The 17975-nt window shown below is 42.0% G+C and overlaps 1 protein-coding gene across 3 annotated transcripts; it reads right to left on the bottom strand.

Annotated features, from left to right (window-relative positions):
- Positions 1-274: 274 nt before the first annotated feature.
- On the bottom strand, positions 275-17925 carry LOC5503757 (replication factor C subunit 1). Of its 3 annotated transcripts, none has more exons than XM_048734212.1 (23): positions 17736-17917; positions 17498-17662; positions 16222-16321; positions 16010-16043; positions 15412-15479; positions 14985-15169; positions 14606-14692; positions 13628-13657; positions 13322-13484; positions 12846-13003; positions 12219-12398; positions 11521-11773; positions 10917-11063; positions 10276-10503; positions 8669-8766; positions 8290-8427; positions 7759-7953; positions 7104-7255; positions 5101-5218; positions 4823-4968; positions 3804-3885; positions 2541-2684; positions 275-1203 (listed from the first exon to the last, which is right to left on the bottom strand). In XM_048734212.1, exons 1-23 carry the CDS (start codon positions 17736-17738, stop codon positions 910-912), a joined length of 3168 nt encoding a protein of 1055 aa, XP_048590169.1. In that variant the 5' UTR covers positions 17739-17917; the 3' UTR covers positions 275-909. The 3 variants fall into 3 exon arrangements, with proteins under 3 accessions (XP_048590169.1, XP_048590170.1, XP_048590171.1); XM_048734213.1 differs by having other exon boundaries at positions 10285-10503; XM_048734214.1 differs by lacking the exon at positions 2541-2684 and having other exon boundaries at positions 17736-17925.
- Between the last annotated feature and the right edge of the window lie 50 nt (positions 17926-17975).

Here is a 17975-nt window from a genome sequence, read left to right as displayed (position 1 = left end):
AAATCTTCGGAGCAACTTCAGAATACCCGTCCACTGTGGAGCCACGTTACTGCCGTGGTCCGCAGTGAAGCCGTCTTTGCATATTTATAGAACAAGGTATCAAATAGTGAGTCTAAATAATCTAAGTCACTGCTACCGTGGTCCGCTGTGTAGCCGTCTGTGCATATTTATAGAACGAAGTATCAAATAATAAGTCTTAGTAAATTTAGAGGCCTTAAAATGTGGACGGGTATTCTGAAGTTTAGCCAAATCTTCGACAAAAGACAGCGAAACATAAAGTCTGAAACAATGTTTATTTTAATATTGTTACAAACTGGGACGGACAAAAATGGTCCCACCCTTGGTGTCATATTTGTAGAAAAAAAAATTATTGCATGGATCCGATTACGCGATGTACTCTTGCAATGAGCGCCTCTCCCCAGGGGTGAGGATAGAATATGATTGACAACTATTAACGCCTTTCACAATTCCTGAAGGGCTTTAAAGAGCGTTTCAATATAAATATTAATTAGCTCATTTTTTACCATTTGCCCTGACGTCACGCAGCAAAATTTGTTTGATGGACACAATATTTGCATGTCGTCATAAACACGCTTTATTTGTCAATAACACCACGTTCTCTTGCCACTCTATTCTCCCTTTTTTCCGGACTCTCTGTTTCGCCATTGTCACTAGGACGTCTTCTTCATGGCTAATAACGACTTCTTCCGTACCCTTTTTTTTTCAGACTTCGCTCGCTGTTGAAGTACATCTTAATTACAACGTTTCCTTCTTGCACATCCGTCCTCTCTCGCTGCCGACTATATTTTCTTCGCCGCTAGGACTTCCCTATCCTTTCGGCTTTGAGACTTCGCTCGCTGAAGTCTCGCTGCAGTCCTTTCCTCTCAACCTTTGTTGTCTTCTTAGTCGTTAGGACTTCTTCCCTCTGCCCTTTCCCTTGCCTTTGCCCTTTCCCGTATCATCTTTACTGGTCTTTCCTTTCCCAGTAGCAGCTGTAGCCTTTTTATTTTTCACCATCATCGCACTCACTTCCAGGTCATCCTCGTCCTCGTCGGGGCCTGGGTCGGCACCGTCTTCATCCGGGAACTCAGACTCACCGCCACCCCCTCCCCCCTTGCCACGAGATTTCGTAGGCGCTGCTTTCTGAGCGTAGGGAGTTTTGTGTTGTTCTTTGTTATATGTCCGTGTAAAGGCTGATTTTGTCTGAAATTTAAAAAGAAAAAAGAGTTAATGACAGAATCTGAGTGACAGAGAATAAAAGCTAATGTTTCATCTTCGTTTTCAGAATCCGGTGACTCAGCCCCGCTCGATATCCACCCCGCTCGATATCCGCCTCGCTCGATATCCGCCTCACTCAATACCCGCCTCACTCAATATCCGCCCCGTTCAATATCCCTGATAGCCCGGTAACTCCTCTCCCTGCATACAATTTGCATTTCTCGTTGCATAAACACCGTCATATGTCAAGGGACATGGTTGATGCGCTTGTTTATGAGCGAGCGTAAACCGGCATATTTCATGTCGTTGTTTTACAAAGACACTAGAACAACGAGAGTGAACCCGATTCTTCGGCACAAGTACGGCGATAACTCTCACAGTTCTCTGCCAATTGCCACGATCATTATGTCACATTAATATATTTATATATTAATATATTTTATAATATTGATTTTCAGTTTATATATGATAGAAAATGGACTTTTCCAACCATGGATGCTAAGTATGTCGAATCATGAATGGAAAAAAAAAAAAACCGCACAGTGCACTAGACTAAAGACAGTTTTATGATGTGTACAAATATCAGGCGAGTACACGGGGTGCGCGCGCACCCCCCCCCCCCCTGGCGGCCAAAAACTGAGTCATAACATATTAAGGAATCTCCAAATACCATGCTTTTTCCATGGTGTTTACGACTGCGCACCCCCTTCAGGCAATCCTGGGTACGCTCCTGGATACAGCGGAGCAGGTTCGCAACACGTGGTATTGTGCACGAATCAGGAATGATGGTCATGACGGAAAAACCTGGAAAACGTGCAATTCCAGATAGAGAGAGAAGACACAATTTCTTACAATGGCTATAGGTTCCTTGTATTACGGACTGATTTTCAAAACACAAAAAACGTGAGGCCGAAGAGCGCATAACCAGATTTGGCTTTTTAAGATAATTTTTCCTTGATCATCATTGCCCATCATTGCCCTTCAGGGACGAAAAGCTCAAATTTCAATGACACTTTACAAAAAGTCGCATCAATTTAAAAAAGTCGCATTTGATATTTTGTTTGCTTTAAGCTACTAAGTACTCAGAGAAATTCTCCGCCTTATTCGATGTGAAATGGGCTTATTTGAAGCGTCACGTCATGTTTTTCCGTCATGTCGGAATGATGGCAATTCTATTTATTACCAAACCCGTGAAGCAGCCTCTCGTTAATAAGACTAAGCTTGGCAACTTTCTAGCCAACACAACGGCAAAATCCCCATACGGGGCGAGATACCTGTGCGACCCAACACGTGAGCAAGAGAACTCGATTGTATTTACGAACCTTAGACGGTATACTATCCATGGGGTCCCTGTGTCCATCAAATAACCCCGCCTCCATGACTGAGTCCCAGTCTTCGCGCGTCAGGTTATACGCGTCAAGCAGTGATATGACACTTGCAACTCGCTCCTTCAGATCCGGGGGGTCCTGCATCAGAACAGGATGGAAATCGGGGGGAGGGCTGTTAAACTTAACTTTGTCACAAGAAACAGGAATGCAGTTAAGGGGGTCGGGTTAGGTTAAAGTAAGGTTGGGGTGAGCCGAGGTAGGTAAGGTTAGGTTAAAGTGAGGTTGGGGTGAGCCGAGGTAGGTAAGGTTAGGTTAAAGTGAGGTTGGGGTGAGCAGAGGTAGGTAAGGTTAGGTTAAAGTGAGGTTGGGGTGAGCCGAGGTAGGTAAGGTTAGGTTAAAGTGAGGTTGGGGTGAGCCGAGGTAGGTAAGGTTAGGTTAAAGTGAGGTTGGGGTGAGCCGAGGTAGGTAAGGTTAGGTTAAAGTGAGGTTGGGGTGAGCCGAGGTAGGTAAGGTTAGGTTAAAGTGAGGTTGGGGTGAGCAGAGGTAGGTAAGGTTAGGTTAAAGTGAGGTTGGGGTGAGCAGAGGTAGGTAAGGTTAGGTTAAAGTGAGGTTGGGGTGAGCCGAGGTAGGTAAGGTTAGGTTAAAGTGAGGTTGGGGTGAGCCGAGGTAGGTAAGGTTAGGTTAAAGTGAGGTTGGGGTGAGCCGAGGTAGGTAAGGTTAGGTTAAAGTGAGGTTGGGGTGAGCCGAGGTAGGTAAGGTTAGGTTAAAGTGAGGTTGGGGTGAGCCGAGGTAGGTAAGGTTAGGTTAAAGTGAGGTTGGGGTGAGCCGAGGTAGGTAAGGTTAGGTTAAAGTGAGGTTGGGGTGAGCCGAGGTAGGTAAGGTTAGGTTAAAGTGAGGTTGGGGTGAGCCGAGGTAGGTAAGGTTAGGTTAAAGTGAGGTTGGGGTGAGCCGAGGTAGGTAAGTTTAGGTTAAAGTGAGGTTGGGGTGAGCCGAGGTAGGTAAGGTTAGGTTAAAGTGAGGTTGGGGTGAGCCGAGGTAGGTAAGGTGAGGAAGGGCTCAAACTCAAAAATTTAATTTGGTCTCAAGCGACAAGATAAGAACAAGAGATTTTTAAGTGCTTAATAATACATCCTGTCTTCAACGCATATTGGAGAAAATTATCCGATTTTTTCTTACTGAAAAAACATATTAATGTCGTAACCATACATCTCGATATTTCGTACTAAGCTTCGATATGTTGAACGGTCATTTCCGTACCTGGTCAGTGAGGGGCGTGGTCAGAGCCTGCCTGAGGTGTGGGATGTACTCCAAGTTGATTGAACTCTTGTCTGCCGAAGTGCTGCAAACAGAACGCGAATCATGTTTTTTTTGTTCTACCATACAACATTAGTTGCAGTAAGTAGAGAATAAGTAGAACACGACAATGAAGTCAACTACTGCAAACCCTCATACATTTAGGTGTAATTCTGGCCTCCCCCCCCCACAGGGGGGAGGGACTTCGAGAAAAACAGACGGGGGTGATCGTCGGCAAAACCACTTTTAACCCTAAGGGATAGCATTATCGGTGTGGTCAACAGAAATTCTAACCCCTAAGTGATAGCAAACTGGGTGTGGTATAGAAATGTTTAACCCTAAGAGATTGCAAATGGGGTGTGATAGAAGGAACTTTAACACTAAGAGATAGCAGGATTGGAAAACAAAAAAGTTAAACATCTCCTAAGGAATAGCAGTTAGGCGAATTCTATACCCTATAAGATAGCAGAATCGGAATAATCCTTCAACAACCCTAAGGTATAGCAGTTGGTCGAAATTTTATAACTTTAAAGATACGACGATCACCCCGTCTACTTTTCTGGAGAATCCCCCACGGGCTCTAGGCTGATATTCTTTCAAGAGGATGGAGAAAATTTGAAAATTTAAACTATAATTTTCTAATTCTTTTTCTGTCTCGTGTGCGTGTAATCCAAATAGTTAGCCTCAAAGTCAAATAAATTGATCTCAAACCTACCCTGGTCCCAGAGCCTCGAACGTCTCTATTTAGTGGCCAGCAAGCTTGAGACGCAATGGACGTCCGAGACTCTGGAACCAGGGTATCCCAAACCTACCTAGGACGGTTATAACATGCGCAAATAAATTTGTGTTGCTAAATGCTGGATGCGCAACTGTCTAACTATCGAACAGACCCTTCTTCAAACCAAAACAACAAAAGGATATATATTTTTCATTTGGGGGTTTCAGTTGACTGTTAGTTAAAATATGGACGAGGATTTCGTCACCTGATTCTCATGTGAGCCTGCAGTTCTTGGAGAATTCTATCCAGCCGTCCCTGCTTCGAGTTCTTTCCTAGCCACTGCGGAAAATCAATTCTTTGACCCATGCCCCCACTGATAAAATAGGACGGGATGACAGCGGACAACATGGCCTGGAGAGAAAGAGGAAAAAGTAAACCCATTTCCATTTGCACTTCTTTTTTACTAAAAGAGTTTAATAGCGGAAATTTGACTAGAAATCTCGGTCAATATCTCGTTGCATTGATAGTTAGGCTGTATCTTACTTGCATGGGCAACAGAGACCAGCTGCTGTTGGAGCGAATCTGCCGAGAGACCAAGTCTCCATCGCATATCGAATCTGCTGTTCGGCTGACGAGATCCAAGGTCTTCTTCAGGTCGCCACTAAGGGAGGGAGGGAGAGATAGGAATTGTCAGCCGTCATTTTTTCATCATAGCAGCTACGGATATGGATCTGCAATCCCTTCAGCATTTGTAACAATTAAATTTTGTAGGTTTTGAGTAGCAAACCCACAATTAAATAAACACACACACAAATAAAAACGTTTAATAAAAGATTATCTTTCTGACAAAGAAAATTTCTGGCTGATTTGTGGCGCTAAATAGGTTGCTTTGTTGTTGTTATTTTGCCGCCAAAAGGCATAACACGTTTGATTTTGACACCATGTACCATAGTCTGCACCCTGTACCATTCCTGGCCAGTGAGAGGCTAACTGTACCATACCCTACCTGGCCTGTGAGAGGCTAACTGTACCATACCATACCTGGCCTGTGAGAGGCTAAATGTACCATACCCTACCTGGCCTGTGAGAGGCTAACTGTACCATACCCTACCTGGCCTGTGAGAGGCTAAATGTACCATACCCTACCTGGCCTGTGAGAGGCTAACTGTACCATACCATGCCTGGCCTGTGAGAGGCTAACTGTACCATACCATACCTGGCCTGTGAGAGGCTAACTGTACCATACCCTACCTGGCCTGTGAAAAGCTAACTGTACCATACCATAACTGGCCTGTGAGAGGCTAGCTGTACCATACCATACCTGGCCTGTGAGAGGCTAACTGTACCATACCATACCTGGCCTGTGAGAAGCTAACTGTACCATACCATACCTGGCCTGTGAGAAGCTAACTGTACCATACCATACCTGGCCTGTGAGAGGCTAACTGTACCATACCATACCTGGTCTTTGAGAGGCTAACTGTACCATACCATACCTGTCCTGTGAGAGGCTAAATGTACCATACCATACCTGGCCTGTGAGAGGCTAACTGTACCATACCATACCTGGCCTGTGAGAGGCTAACTGTACCATACCATACCTGGCCTGTGAAAGGCTAACTGTACCATACCCTACATGGCCTGTGAGAGGCTAACTGTACCATACCCTACCTGGCCTGTGAAAAGCTAACTGTACCATACCATACCTGGCCTGCGAGAGGCTAACTGTACCATACCCTACCTGGCCTGTGAGAGGCTAACTGTACCATACCCTACCTGGCCTGCGAGAGGCTAACTGTACCATACCCTACCTGGCCTGTGAGAGGCTAACTGTACCATACCATACCTGGCCTGTGAGAGGCTGACTGTACCATACCCTACCTGGTCTTTGAGAGGCTAACTGTACCATACCATACCTGGTCTTTGAGAGGCTAACTGTACCATACCATACCTGGCCTGTGAGAGGCTAAATGTACCATACCATACCTGGCCTGCGAGAGGCTAGCTGTACCATACCATACCTGGCCTGTGAGAGGCTAACTGTACCATACCATACCTGGCCTGTGAGAGGCTAACTGTACCATACCATAGCTGGCCTGTGAGAGGCTAACTGTACCATACCATACCTGGCCTGTGAGAGCCTAAATGTACCATACCATACCTGGCCTGCGAGAGGCTAACTGTACCATACCCTACCTGGCCTGTGAGAGGCTAACTGTACCATACCCTACCTGGCCTGCGAGAGGCTAACTGTACCATACCATACCTGGCCTGTGAGAGGCTAACTGTACCATACCATACCTGGCCTGTGAGAGGCTAACTGTACCATACCCTACCTGGCCTGCGAGAGGCTAACTTTACCATACCCTACCTGGCCTGTGAGAGGCTAACTGTACCATACCATGCCTGCCCTGTGAGAGGCTAACTGTACCATACCATACCTGGCCTGTGAGAGGCTAACTGTACCATACCCTACCTGGACTGTGAGAGGCTAACTGTACCATACCCTACCTGGCCTGTGAGAGGCTAACTCTACCATAGCATACCTGGCCTGTGAGGGGCTGACCATCAGGTAGTTTTCCTGGACAAATAGGGGCATCAGTGAGTAGTCACAGAAGAAGAGATCCGACTTGTCTTTTAAACTCAGCTTGGAACTATCACTGCCTGAAAGCAGCTTTCGGATAGCGTCAAACGGACCCTGGCGATCAATAAGTAATAAAGAGTTGTTGAAAAATTATATAATATATCAGCTTTATCAAAAGGGGGGGTCATATAGTGATAAAATGTATCGCATACAATAGCGCAGTTTGGACAACAAATCCTTGAGATCAATAAGTACAATAAGTAATATAGAAGTCTTGAAAACCTACATTAGCCCAGTTTGTATAATTAAGGAAACCTTGAGTATATTAGTTGACAAACGCAAACGGAAAATAGGGTAGAGAAAACGGAGTTTCAAAAAAGTTTTGCAAGCTTTTTGTTAATCTTTGCTTGTTTTACAAAAAAAATGCTCTTGTTTAAAAAAAAAAATGCTCTTAATGTAAAGTTGAAAAAAACTGCTGATAAACAATAAACTCTGATATGCCGAATTCTCCCTTTCACCCTTAGTGCACAGGCCCTGGCTACTGCGGTCTGGAAAACAGCCCAATGATCTCTTCACCCTATACATGACTCATTGTACGTTTACATGGTCGTACTAACCAGTTTGATATCCTTCTGTGCATTGCTAGCCTCCTGCTTGGCCTGGTCGTAAGTGAGGGTCTTGTTGGTGGCGGTCCACATGGACATGTTATGTAGCACTTGTCGGATGTCCTGGTTGGCGCCTTGGATAATCTGGTCCATCGCGGGCGGTGGAATCTTGATACCTTCTTTGTATGCAATACTCATCATGGCACCCTGCCAACATGAATTTGAAAGAGTACATCAGTTCTGGAGAATTTGTAACGTGACCCACACTACCATTGCCACCAATACAAAGCTTTAAGAAATCAGCCAATGAGCATGCGAGAATCACGGTTTGATTAACACGCCATAACTCAGGTAATCCCGTCGTCTCCAATGTGCACTCAAGGATTTACTTGCCTCGCTGGCTGGCTGTCAGATTCATTATCTCACTTGGCAAAACTGTCAAGGTGGCCACATGAGCACAAGTCCTACTCTAAGTGCAATGCCAGGGCCTGACTGTTCAGTGAACAATCTTATTTAAGCTAGACATACAATTATTTAGCTCACCTTTATCTGTTCAACTCTAGGCCGTGAGAATCTAAGGTCAAAGCAGTAGTTTGCGAGGCTGCGAATCTTCTGGCTGTTGCGGTCATTGCACATACAGATGATGGGAATCTTACTGGTCTTAATCAGGGATATCAACTCCTGCACAGAGACAAATTAAAAAGTGTACTCAGATATGAGTAATACCTGCATGAAGATACGTACAAAAGGGTTTATTTCAATTAGTGATTAACTGCTGCTGTAATACAAAATAAATGTTCTAAAGATAATTAGAGAAACAAACAATTTGGCATTTCTACGATGCTTAATGTCTGGCCACTTCAAATATGGTGGCTTTATAAGGTACTTGAAAAGAGAAGGGAGGGAGGTGTTGGTTTTATACCTGCATTCCGCCACGGTCCTCACTCCCTGCCATGCCATCTACTTCGTCCATGAGGAGTACATGCTTCACGCCAGACTTAGCAGCCACTCCTTTTGAGGCTGACAAAACAATTAACCAATTACCTATGATACTTACCCCCTAATGAAGATACCCAGAGGCTCAAAGGTACTTTTAAGTGTAAAGTTTTAGAACACCTCACTTCCCCATCCCCCCTCTCTGCCACCATGGAGGGTATCCTAGTTCAATGTTCACAAAACTTATGTACTCAAAGGGAAGATATTTCTAGCTCAAAGGTAGGATCAGCTCAACCCCATGTACTCTAAACTCAAGGTCCAAATATCTTATATGTACCCTGTGAAAGTCCCTAAAACCAGGAGGCACTATTAACGCATAATATACCCTCGCCAAAGGTACAAACATCCATATTACACCCCTCCAACATAGGTGTCTCAAATTCAAATGGTTACCATTACTACCCCCTCCAAATGTATCCTGAACTCAAAGGTATGATCACCATTATTACCCCCCCCCCCCCCCCCACCAAAGGTATCCTGAACTCAAAGGTATGATCACCACTATTATCCCCACCAAAGGTATCCTAAACTCAAAGGTATGATCACCACTATTAGCCCCACCAAAGGTATCCTGAACTCGAAGGTATGATAACCACTATAACCCCTAAGAAAGGTATCCTGAACTCAAAGGTATGATCAGCACTATTATCCCCACCAAAGGTATCCTGAACTCAAAGGTATGATCAGCACTATTATCCCCACCAAAGGTATCCTGAACTCAAAGGTATGATCACCACTACTATCCCCACTAAAGGTATCCTGAACTCAAAGGTATGATCACCACTATTAGCCCCACCAAAGGTATCCTGAACTCAGAGGTATGATCACCACTATTAGCCCCACCAAAGGTATCCTGAACTCAAAGTCATTATCACCACTATAACCCCTAACAAAGGTATCCTGAACTCAAAGGTATGATCACCATTATTACCCCCACCAAAGGTATCCTGAACTCAAAGGTATGATCACCACTATTAGCCCCACCAAAGGTATCCTGAACTCAAAGGTATGATCACCACTATTAGCCCCACCAAAGGTATCCTGAACTCAGAGGTATGATTACCACTATAACCCCTAACAAAGGTATCCTGAACTCAAAGGTATGATCACCATTATTACCCCTAACAAAGGTATCCTGAACTCAAAGGTATGATCACCATTATTACCCCCAGCAAAGGTATCCTGAACTCAAAGGTATGAAAACCACTATTAGCCCCACCAAAGGTATCCTGAACTCAAAGGTATGATCACCACTATTATCTCCACCAAAGGTATCCTGAACTCAAAGGTATGATCACCACTATTAGCCCCACCAAAGGTATCCTGAACTCAAAGTCATTATCACCACTATTATCCCCACCAAAGGTATCCTGAACTCAAAGGTATGATCACCACTAGTAGCCCCACCAAAGGTATCCTGAACTCAAAGTCATTATCACCACTATTATCCCCACCAAAGGTATCCTGAACTCAAAGGTATGATCACCACTATTATCCCCACCAAAGGTATCCTGATCTCAAAGGTACGATTACCACACTTACTTCCAACAAAGGCATCCATGCTCTTGTTGCTAAGAGACTCAGACACAACTTGCTCCAGTGTCTTTTTGCTCCTGGCGTCACTAGCATTCATCTCCACATAGGAGTAACCAAGCTCTTGGCACACAAGAGTGGCAGTTGTGGTCTTTCCCACGCCCGGGGGTCCTGATAGCAGTGCTGCCTTGAGAGACGCCCCGTCTGTGTCCTTGTTAAAGAAGGATGCTTGAAAGGAAAGGAAAGAAAGTAAGAATGTCTGAAATATGCTGAATTACTCTCAATAATCCAGTTTTTATGAATGGACTGAAGACACTGGGGATGTGCTCTTTCTTTTAGAGTGTTTTTTCAATACACTGCAATAAACATGTTTCAGTTCAAGGGCAATCAGGGCTGTTGTTAGCGGAAGTCATCAATTGAGGCCTTAATTAAAAACGGCACACCATATGTTTCTTTATCCTAATTTTTGTAAAACTATTCATTTATTAATTCGTGATTTTTCACAAAAAACTACAGTTTGATTGTGTCTGGGTCCTGTTTCATTTCACTTGGAGAAGGGTCATCAACTTGACATTTTGGGTGTGTTGGTTCTGATTCATACAACCAATGCCATCTTTTATCAGGCGGTGATGAAGGCCTACATTTTGGGTGTGTCTTGGTTCTGTTCTTGTGCCAGTTTCTGACCCAGTTCAGGAGTTTCCGCATGTTACTCTTGTCCCCCTGTTGGCCGATTATCTGCTTGATGCCGCTGGGCTTGTACTTGTCAACCCACATTAGACTCGCCTCGGCTGAAAAGAGCACATGCACAAAATATGGTAAAATGGTTTGCACCTGGGTACAGGGTACTTCAGAGAAATTAAGCCCACAATGAAAACAACATTATTAATTATCCAATTTCATTGTGGTACAAGGAACAGTTTGCCTTATCAATTTCTGGGCACAAAATCATGAAATTTAGCCTAGTAACCCCTTGTGCAATGTGCATGAGTAACATTAAAATATTCAAATTCTCAAGCATTGAAATCAATAAGGATCTTCAAAGGCACATATATATTTAGAGGCATCAAAACCTGGATTTTTTTTCTATCATGTTTACTTGCTAATTTATGTGATACTGTAAGTACTATAAGTACTGCAGGTTTTTACTCAAACTGTAAATATTGGGTGCAACATTATTTAAGAGGGTATACAGAACACACGCAGAATAAACCAGGCTAATCTTTTTGTCTTAAATGCTTTACAAACCTTTAACAACAGGTGACCCAGTAGGTGTCTGTGTAAGAGGTGACAAAGTAGATGACTGTGAGGCAGTCTGTTGAGAGTTCTCTGCCTGGTCTTGGCTACTGGCAGGAGGTGACTGCTGCTTGCTAGGCTTGGCCTTCTTTGGTTGCTTGGATGGCGTGTCTGGCTGTTCATGCTTTGATTTCTTTCCAGGAGTGTTGCGTATGAGATCAAGAAAGGCATCCTCATCCAGCTGTTTGGTTCCTAATGTTTGCGCCTGTAGGAAGGAATAAGAATCAAAGGGCTCTATAAGCCAACTCAGTCATTTGGCTCCATTAACTTATTCATAAACTGTTGACAAGTGCACTAACACAGTCATCAAAACCTTATACAGGTTAGTAAAAGGATTCAAAACTCAGTACATACTGCATAAATGAACAAAGAGCATTCAGAATTCCTTTTAAAGCGGTAATCGTACAAGGTTACTGTAGTTCTGGCTGACCAGCGGTAACCACCAATAGACAAAAGAATCTATTAGAATCTGCGCTATTTAACAGGCCATTCCCTTTAACTTATCAATCACATTCTTAAAGAAACCTCTAAAAGACACACTGCTTTTAATTTTTTTTGCACTAAAAACCATTAGAGTTTGTTACATATTGACTAAAAGTAAATTAGTGCAATTGCCACTCCTGTTCTGTACCAAAGTATTTATATTTCACCTTTGAAAGCTTGCTAGCTCCAGCATCACGTCCCACCAGCAGATAGCTAGTTTTCTTGCTGACCGACCCTGTCACCTTGCCCCCATATCTCTGGATAAGGTCCTGGGCGTGGTCACGCTCTATGCTATCCAGCACCCCTGTGACGACAAACGTCAGCCCTTCAAAGCAGTTCTCCGCTCCCTGAGGAGTGTTGAATTTGTTAGAGATACATGGAGACAAGTAAAAATCATCCAACAAAATTGTTTTCATGGAAGGGAACATGTAGTACAACAAAGATTGTGTTTTGAAAAAAAATTTGATTATCCACACATTTGTTGTTGTTCACTTTATGATTATTTATTAATTAGACAACAATCTCACTGGAACTTTACAAATGCCTCGATAGAGCTTTGCTAGAAGTATGCACTTTTTTAATTATGTTTGATTGAAAATAGCTCATTTACTAGTTGAATCAACAAACATGTTGGCAGAGATCAGACTAAACAAAACACTTTGTATAAGCATGCATTGAGTCTTACTACACAACTAAAAAATAACCAGCCTTGACACTACTACATGCGTACAAACTAAAGCCACCCTTTCGAGGTACTGTTAAGATAGACCAGCTGTGTTAATTACGACACTAACCTGTGGTATCTCCTTGGAGCCAAGGGCTTTTGGTCCTTCTCTGGACATGAAGCTGCGGTAACCTGATTTTTTCTTCTCCAAGGAAGAAGGTGTAGCAATGGTTTCCTCTTGCTTAATTTTCTCGGGTGTTCTAGCTTTCTTACTTTCTGGCTCTTTTACTAGAAACAATCATGGATTCAGTGGTGGATCTATATTCATATTTTCTCAATGTACCAGCATTCCATAATGTATAAATAATGTCAGGATACAACAATAATTTTTTTGCTTTTTTATTTTATAGACGTAGTTCTACACTATAACCCTTAAATTTCTCATATTATTTAGGCACATACAGCATTCTTATCTTTCAGAATCTTTTCTAGAGTTCATTCCCAATACAAAGCCCCAAAAAGAAACAAAGAAAAAAATAATTTAGGTTTTACACTGTTGACAAGTGCAATAAAAGCACTGTTAAAATAACAGTTAAACTTGCTTACATGCTTTCACTGGTGTTGTTTTTTTGGGCGTTACTTGTTTTTTTATAGGACTGGGCGTTGTCTTGGTTGGTGTTTTGGGTGGCGGTGTCTCTGGTACTAGCACTTTAGCTGATGCTGCCTTGGACAATTTACTGGCCAGAGTTAGTGCTGTTTTGGCAGGAGACTGGAATCACAAATGTAGTGTCACTTCTTTGTCAATCTAGTCACATATGTTGAACAGCTTTTTGTTCTCTAAGATGGGTACCAAAGGTTTCAAGCTTCACTTGCCACTAAAGGAATGAAATGAAGAAACATATTTTTCGCTACCTTTTTGGCTGGGGATTTTTCTTCTTTTCTCTGAAAACAAAATAAACAAATTATTGGTAAGAAGAAGGGTGACTTCTCTAAGATCCTGATGCTAAGGATCACCCATATTGGTGGTGCAGATGATTTATCGGCAGTGAAATTTTTTTTGTTGATGGTAATGTTGTTATAGATAATGTTGTTGATGGCATTGTTGTTTTTGATGGTTTTGTTGCTGATTGTGGTGGTTATGTTGTTGTGGTGTTGCTGGTGTTGTTGATGATTGATGGTGCGGCTTTTGATGTTGTTGTTGTTGATAATGTTGTTGGTGGTTGTGGTTTAATCGGTGTTGTTGTTGATTGATGGTGATGGTAATGTTGTTAAAGGTTTTGTTTGTTGATGATGATGTTGTGGTGTTGGTGATATGGTGGTGTTGGTGATTGATGGGACTGGTTTTAATGGTGTTGTTATTGATAGTGTTGTTATGGTGGTCTTGGTGCTGTCAATGGTGTTGTTGTTGATGGTGTGGCTTTTTATGGTGTGGCTTTTTACGGTGTTGTTGTTGATGGTGTTGATGCTAAGGGTGTTATGTTATGTTATGTTGTTGCTGGTACAGATGTTGTTGGTGGTGGTTGCGGCATTGCTGGTGTTGTGGTGGTCTTGGTGCTGTCAACGGTGTTGCTATTGGTGGTTGTGGTGTTAAGGTGTTGGCAATATTGGGTGCTGTTTGTGGCTTACAGTAGTTGTAGTTTGTTGTTGTTGGTGTTGGGTTTGTTGGTTGTTATTACTGATTGTGGTTTTGGTGAGTGTTGATGTTGTTACTAATTGTGGTTTTGGTGGGTGTTGATGTTGTTACTGATTGTGGTTTTGGTGGGTGTTGATGTTGTTACTGATTGTGGTTTTGGTGGGTGTTGTTGTTGTTGGTGGTGGTGGGTGTTGTTGTTGTTGTTGTTGTTGTTGGTGGTGGTGGTTGTGGCAACAAATAAAAGCATGACACCCTACCTTTTTGCTTGGCTGGGAAGGTTTTTCCTCTTTCACAGGCTCATCTTGAGTAGCACATACATCGTCCTCTCCTTCCTCTTTACTGGGCTAATAAAAAAACAAAGATTGCTCAATATCAGATCCAAGAACCCCCGGTTGATGCCTCTTCAAAAATCATATAGGCTTGTCAAGATAAAATGCTTAACCCTGTGTTATTAGTCGGGTTAAGTGCTACTTGCAGTGTCGTTCATCCATAATTCAGTATCAGACCTATGAAAAGTTCCAAGAGATAAGACCTAGATAAATTTTACAGTATACCCTAGGGGATGGGAAAAACATTTGTTACTCATTTAAGGGGTTTCATTTTCTCATCTAAAAATCTTGGAACTTGTCTACCAACCTGTTTCCGTTTCCCTGAGAACTGCTTGTTGGCAGATCTGTGGACTGGCTCAGAGCCAAAGAAGTCTGCAGCTGATGTCACAGTCTTCTTTTCAGGGGTCTTCTCCTGTTTCTTGTGAACTTCTTTCTTTGTTGGGGTTTCCTTTTTTGTTGTGCTCTTCTTTTGCTTAATTGGAGATTCATCATCTAAACACAAAAAGTGTTTAATTAATGCCTGTGCAATATATTCATTTATTTTTTATTTGTTTGTTTGTTTGTTTAGAAGAAGAATTAAGCCAGGTGAGCACTTTTCACTTTGTGGTTTATATAGCTTGGTTCAATATTTCTGGAAAAAAGCCTTAGGTTTCCTATCTTGGACTTAAATCACCCATCGATTTTGTCTTAAAATGCCAGACATTAAGTATGATTTATAAGCTTGTATTCTGTACCTGAATCATCAAAATAAGTTGATTTCTTATTTGATTTGGCAGCTTTTTCATTCTTCTTAGCAGCCTCTCTACAATAAGATGATAAAAAAAATAAAAATGTTCAACAAAGAGGAACCATCACAATTCCTAAAAAATAATAAATAATAATTTAATAATATCTGAGTATTAAGTCGTGACAAGCCTTTGCGACAACAGTCAGGGTGCTCAGTCTTACAGTTTTTAGTTGAGGGCTGTAAAACCTCTTCAAATAAACCATAGATTTTCCATGTACATACAATCCCATAAATTCCGCATTCATTCCATCCCTTCTCAGCATTCATTTCACACACTTTTGATTGTATTTACTATTTTGGAAGCACATGTAATATCCAGTTTAAAGTTGTTTATGTTATTGATGACAAGATAAGAGACACTAACACATGACTTTTGCATGACACGCTTTATTTGTTGTGTGTAAAAAAACATAGAATTGACATTATGAAGCAAGAACAATAGCCACACAGGGCAAGAATGCATTGAATAGATAATGGTAAGGGTTTATAAATATATAAATGTGCAATATGCAGCTTAAAACAGTCTTATCTTAGTTTCCAATTACCTTATTTTCGGTGGCAAAGGTTCCTCATCAGAATCTATTAAAATAAAAATGAAAAATAAATAAAAACTCGCCTGCACTGGTTTCCAATCATGTCAACCCACCGCAAGGTGCTGACTAGTCAAAAAGCTATTCCGTCAGTTTGTGGCAAGGTGTAAATTTACAGTTAACACATGCACACTCACATAAAAAGATTTAAAGGGAATTTTGCAAACCTGACACAGCTATAGGCTTTTTGTTACTATGAGTGGTTTTCTTCTTCTTCTTCTGAATAAACTCTCGCTCCTCTTCGTCACTTTCAGATATTACGAGAGCCTGTGGAAACAACCCGTGGATGAGAAGCAGGGTTCTTGCACTTGTGATGACCAACATTATTACTATACATTATTACTATACATTATTACTATACATTATTACTATACATTATTACTATTCATTATTACTATACATACTAACCACACCATACTGCAGACCCATACCCAGGGGGGGGGGGTGTGCCAGGGGTGCGTTCCCACCCCAAACAACAGCCAAAAGTCCACTTTTGGTTTGCAATAGACGTGCTATTTATAGACAAAACGCTAAAGCATAAGCAAATAACATAAAAAAGGCATTCTAGACCACTCTAGTATGTCTACATCTATAAGTCAAACTTTTATGCAGCCAAATCTGATAATAAACGTCCCATGGAGATACTAAAATGGAATAAAAAATCCCTTTTTGTTCTTTAGGGGGTGGTCAGATTTGTTATCAGAAAACTCTACACTTTTTGGATTTCGCACTCCCCCAAGAAAAACCCTGGGTATGGGCCTTGACTGGTAGATGCAAATGTATAGTTTATTCTTTATTCTTTGTATAGTTTATTCTTTATTCTTTGGTTCTTTGTTTTATGTAGGTGTTAAGATGTAGGTCTTAACAGACTCAGAATATGCCAACATAGTGAAGTGCAGTTATGTTAGGTTGAGTGGCTACGTGAAAATGAAGTAAAAAAAGCCAAAAAAAATTAATACACATTCTTCAGAACAGGACTATACAAGCTCATTGCAGTGGGGGAGGGGGGGGGGGGAGTAAGGGGTGGGGTTGTATTGGGTGTTTGAATGCATCCACCACACCACCCATTGGCAAGAGCCTTCACTTGTCCTATGTCATCTGAGCTGATGTGCAAATATTAGTCCATAGCTGTCACGTGCATCGGGCAGGTGTCACAAGATTTTGGACCTCATCACAAGCCTAATTTTTGTGAGAATGTTCATAAATCTCTGTATTCACCCGCATTGGCTCTCTTGGGTTTGTTTCACATATTTACTGTATTTCACCCGATTTCACAAGATTCCTGTCCAAGTTGGGTTGACAGCTATGTGAGCCCCTCACCTACCATCACCCCCTTCAGGTAACTTAACTAAACTCATCCAGCGTTGATAAATACACATTTTAAAGTGTTTATGCAATACCTTCGAACACTAGGCAAAATGGAATTATAAAAATTACACAGACCCTTTTTGACTTTGGTCTCTTCTTCTCTCTGCATTGCTTCTGTTTCTTTTCTTTTTTGTCGTCTGCCCCTCGCTTTTCTTTCGATATACCGTGCGCGCCGGCCACCTTTGCGGTTCCATTTTGCTTCTTCTTAGCGTCTGGTGGGCTGAAAAAACTCCTTATGTCCTGAAAGGTAGTACAGACAGCTAGCACTCAGAGTAGAAAGGTTATTCCATGGAGTAATAGGAAGAAATCGTACCATTTTCTACCGTGGCTATCAAAGCGTGCACATCACATCATCTTCCCGCCATCTTTATCAAAAATTGAGCCTGCGTTGAAATCAACCCCACAGGTAACCCGTACAAACAAATAAACGGACATAAATCCTACAAGAAGGGCTTTCGCACGCAGAAAATATCGCCTAAAATACAACGAAAATACTTTATATCTGGAGTTAAGTCGTTGTATGAGACTCCGACTTCGATTTGTTATTGATAAA

Source organism: Nematostella vectensis, chromosome 11 (genome assembly GCF_932526225.1).
Source record: "Nematostella vectensis chromosome 11, jaNemVect1.1, whole genome shotgun sequence".
Classification (NCBI taxonomy): Eukaryota; Metazoa; Cnidaria; class Anthozoa; order Actiniaria; family Edwardsiidae; genus Nematostella; species Nematostella vectensis.
This window is presented reverse-complemented; position numbering and strand designations above follow the sequence as displayed.